Raw genomic sequence first — 4,841 nt, 5'->3', positions numbered from 1 at the left:
GGCATATATTCAAAGTTGGGACCAGATCTATAAAAGTGAAAAACGCCTATGTTTCTCAACAACGGATCATCATGTGGATATTTTAAATCTTTTCTTAAATTTACCCCAGTTAATCTGATATATAGATCTACCTATAAACCAAATTTCAGCTTTGGTACTCAGCTCCTTCATGGTTAGATACTATGTTGAAAACTACACAATAACATAATCGAAAATCACGAAAGTTTTTAAGAGTTGGGTCATTCTATGCCAACTCAACAAATGCATTACACCAGGGTCATAGATTTTTAAATTTTTTTTGGACACTGTCTCAGTGATGTAGATATCTATGTGAACTGAAAAACCTGAAATTTTGAGACTCGCCAATTCATTCGTTTCCCTGTAGCGGCAGTTTGAGTTTAAGGGGGCGTGGCCTCTCAACAAATGCATTACAACATTACAGGTGATAGATTTTTAATTTTTTGCACCCTCCGGCCTTGTGAATAGAAAAACCTGAAGTTTTGAGACTCAAATTCCCTTTTCTTTTTCACGTAGCGGCAATTCGACATGAAGGGGGTGTGCCTCAAATTAACTTTGATTTTCGTATGCTAATATCATCATACAACCCCTTTAACATTTTGTGGTGTAGGACCCCTTTTACTGCTGATTCCAAATCCTTAAAAACATGTTTTTCACACATCATCAACAATTATACCCTACTTTTATGTAAATATTTTGCTTTAATTTTCTAAATCTATGTTATAGACCCATAACATTTTCTATGAATTTCAAATTTATTTATCTAAAGTTATTTAATGTGCAACTTCAACCTGGGTAATAATAACCTCATCAAATTTGTATTGTGGGTGACAGCACATGGCAATTGGGACATCACATACATCATTTTTGTGGCCAATATGGTAAATTATTTTCTGGAAACTTTCTATTCTGTTTCATGAATATATTCATGTTCGATTTATGAATAGAAACTTCCTAGAATTCGTATTATATTCATATCTATTTTGGGCCATGCCCCCTTAACTTCAAACTGCCGCTACAGGAAAATGAACGAATTGGCGAGTCTCAAAATTTCATGTTTTCAGTTCACATAGATATCTACATCACTGAGTCAGTGTGGCAAAAAATAAAAAAAAATCTATGACCCATGGTGTAATGCATTTGTTTGTTTGGCATGGAATGACCCAACTCTTAAAAATGTTTGTGATTTCCTATTACGTTGAAATATGTGTAGTTTTCAACATAGTATCTAGCCATGAGCTAAGTATCAAAGCTAAAATTTGGTTTATATGTAGATCCAATGTATCTGATTAACTGGGGTAAATTTAAGAAAAGATTTTAACTTTCCACAAGACGATCCGTTGTTGAGAAACATTGGCGTTTTTCACTTTTATAGATCTGGTCCCAATTTTGAATATATGCCATTCAATTTCAACTGAGTTGATCAGCCTGCGCTTGCATGTGGCTAGAGACAACTACACATAGATAATATATCTGTAATATGAGGGGTATATACCCACTCATATAGACGCAGGGTGACCTCGAAAATCACAAAAAAATTTGCATCGTTAAACAAAGTGGCTACTTTGAGTGTAGATAAGGGAAAAGATAACTGTTAATCTAAGGCCATATTTGTAAAACATGGCAAAAAATAAGGTAGAATACCAAGTTTGACCCTGATAGCTATTACCAATCTCGAGTTATAAGCTTCCAAAGTTGAAGTAAATTGCGTTTGCACATCTTGAAGAACAACGCCCCATATTTTTGAGGAGTCAATATCTCGAAAACTACATATCCTATGAGGCTAATTTTTTTTTTGTTGGTTTAGCATACAGTGAATCATTTTTATGGAGTTTCATCAAAATCTGAGACGGACATACAGGAATTTCTTTTTTAATCTGGTTGGTTTGACATGGAATGACCCTACAATAGATCAAAGGTCAGAATGTATCGTTTCCGGTCACTATTTGAATATTTTTTTCATTAGGACGAATATAAACATGAATCTCCTGAACAATTTGCAATCAATTGTACCGAGATATGACATTACAAGGTCAAAGGTCAAACTTTCAAAAACTGCATTTCCCGCCATTTTTTGATTACAACAAATAGGAACATGCATATTGTGAACAATGTGAAACCAAAATCAAGTTTCTCTGACCAGTGGCTATCGAGATACAAGCGTCCAAATCAACAGGCGGCCATTTTGAAAAACACCCTCAAACGCGACTTTCCCCCAATATCTGGGAGGTATATAGGAGCTATATGTTATCTAAATTGGTCCATCTTGCCAAATCCATCGAGAAAAAAAGGTATCCTAAAATTAGTCACGGATCTCATGAAAATGACTCTACTACTGTCATGCTGCTGTGAGGACACTGTTTTTTTGAAGACTGAACTACTGCAATTCGCTTACAGTGTAATACACCCTGCAGAAACTTCAAAATTCTATTGCTAGAATTATTTTCTATTGTAAGTCAAGCACCTGTTCAGGAAAAAATTCAATTCAAACTTCTTGTCTTTGTTTTCACTTTCTGGCGTCTGTCCTTTTGTATATTCAAAAAACCTAATACTACGTGCCCATGTCCGCTTAACAAGATATTCCAACTCCATCCAACATAAAAATATTGGTGACAATTCATTCCCTTCAATTTCTGCCCAACTGTGGAATGGTCTGCCTAATTTTCTCAGATCTTGTGATTCGCCTAGGCAGTTCAAAGTTTATCTAAAAACACACCTTTTTCAATAGCTTCTTGCTTAGATCTTATTTTGACTTATTGTGGAGAGTCGCTTACAGCACTTCGTAACTGAAAAGAAAGGCGCTATACAAGTAACAAGTAACCAAAAAGTAAATTGTCCCACCCTAGCCAATGTCGCCGGCCGGTGCGGTTCCGACGGCCATGCTAGGTGTTTATTATCATGTAATCTTACCATAGGGACATTACATAATAGGGCTGTCTGCTTGCAAGCCTCTCAAAGCCTGGGTTTCATTTCACGAATTTCTTTTTGTCTTGGTCACCATTTTTTACGTTGTAACTATTTAACTGGTACCGGTTAAATGAATATAGGCCTAATTTGTGATTGAATTTCTATTACCAGGAATTACTTCAGCAGCACCGACAGCAGTTGCACCAAATTGCGAATGGTTTTGTTATGAAATACTTACAACACCAGTGACAACTGAGGGTATGTTCTTAACTGATTATAATTTTCAAATATAATTTTCAAAATATTTGAAAAATATGTTCATGCTTTGTCTGCAACAACAGTCTCAACCATCAGCAAAAGTGTCTGAGAAAAACGATATTAAGTTATAATATTTAGCTACAATTTCAAACAGAATTAAACTTAATTGTTAAATTCTAAAATTTATCTAATGTAAACAACATCATTCTAAACACATTCCATTAATATAGTACTCCAGTAGAATTACATTTGTGATTAATAACTCTTTAGGATCATGCAGTCACACGTTTCGACTCTTAATTATACCTCTATGGTAAATATGTGTTTTAATTCCAAATTTACAAGGGAAATTAAGGGCCATTTATTTGAGTTTATACATATTGGTTTTAACAAATAAACGCCTCCCTGGAATAAACACCCCCTCAAAACCCTTCTTAACAAGCCAGTTCGCGTGCTAAACTGAGGTTGCCTCTATTCAGCGTTCAACGCTTTGTGTATGGACTTTTCAGACGAGGATTTTTGTTGACACTATTAGGAGGAAATATCCTCCATGCTTAAATACAGTACACGGTGGCGTAGTTATTGTATTGGGTTTTCAGCAAGGTTCCTATAAAAATAAATTTAAAAGATATATAAAAATATAAAATTTCTTAAGATAAAAAAAAGTTAAAATTAAAAATTAAATACTAAGACGCGATAAGAACTCACGACCTTTGTCTACCTTATTCCCTTAGAACACTAACCGACTTCACCATCCATGCGACGTGTCCTTTTAGTAGAGATGGCAACAATCTACAGTTCTTGCTTTGTTTTGCAGGTGTCAAACTTTTAAAAGGGGCCATGAACGTTGTTGGAAATAACATCTAGTGCTGGATGCATTTAAAGTTCTGGTAACAACCAGAACAAGAACAACAACAACAAGAACAGCATTGAGGTTCTGGGGTCCGTCTTATGCCTACACAACAGTAAACGCCCTGGGTGTTTATTCGAATAATTACTGTATTCAAAATGTGTTTATTCAAGTTCAGCAACTACAGCTGAGCCATTAATAACAGTAAAGACAACTGATATTAAGTTGTGAAATTTCATTAACTTTAATGCCCAACGAAGTTAAAAATGTGATAAATAATAAGTACATTTGAAATATTAATTACATTTCTCTAATGTATGCACAACCTACAACAGTGCTACCATCGACCAAATTAAGGCAACTGAGAGTATTTTTTTTAACTGCTATTATGTATGTATTTAAAAAATGTGTGTAATCAGAATCTACAACTACAGCTCAGCCATACAGCTCAGCCATTAATAACAGTGAAGACAACTGATATTAAGGGGTAACATTTTAATAACTTTAATGCCCAATGAAGTTAAAACTTGTTAAATGTTATAGTTAAAAAGTATTAATAATATTTTTATATGTATACAGCACCTACAACATTGCCGTCAACCACATCAGTGACAACTGAGGGTATGTTTTTTACTGATTATGCTTTTTAAATTTGTTCATTCGGAGTTGAAACGACAGTCTCAACTATCACTAGTAGTAGAGACAAATGAAATTAGGTTATAATATTTAAACACTTTAATTTCCAACAAATTTAAACTTAATTGTTAAGTGTTTTTAATTGATTAGCAACTCTTAAATATTATTCAAT

General features: G+C 34.2%; 1 protein-coding gene across 2 annotated transcripts in view; it reads left to right on the top strand.

The window, feature by feature from the left end:
* Positions 1-4,841, top strand: part of LOC117118551 — a 30,450-nt gene that overhangs the window by 9,665 nt on the left and 15,944 nt on the right. For both annotated transcript variants that reach the window (XM_033263170.1, XM_033263171.1), the window contains exons 2-3: positions 3,097-3,183; positions 4,613-4,654. In XM_033263170.1, the coding sequence (XP_033119061.1) occupies positions 3,097-3,183; positions 4,613-4,654 (129 nt within the window). The remainder of the gene's footprint in view (positions 1-3,096; positions 3,184-4,612; positions 4,655-4,841) is intronic.

This window comes from Anneissia japonica, unplaced genomic scaffold (assembly GCF_011630105.1).
Source record: "Anneissia japonica isolate Jap-2015-1 unplaced genomic scaffold, ASM1163010v1 scaffold287869_len1821871_cov162, whole genome shotgun sequence".
In the NCBI taxonomy this organism is placed as follows: Eukaryota; Metazoa; Echinodermata; class Crinoidea; order Comatulida; family Comatulidae; genus Anneissia; species Anneissia japonica.
Note: the sequence above shows the minus strand (reverse complement) of the source record. Positions and strands in the feature narration are given on the sequence as shown.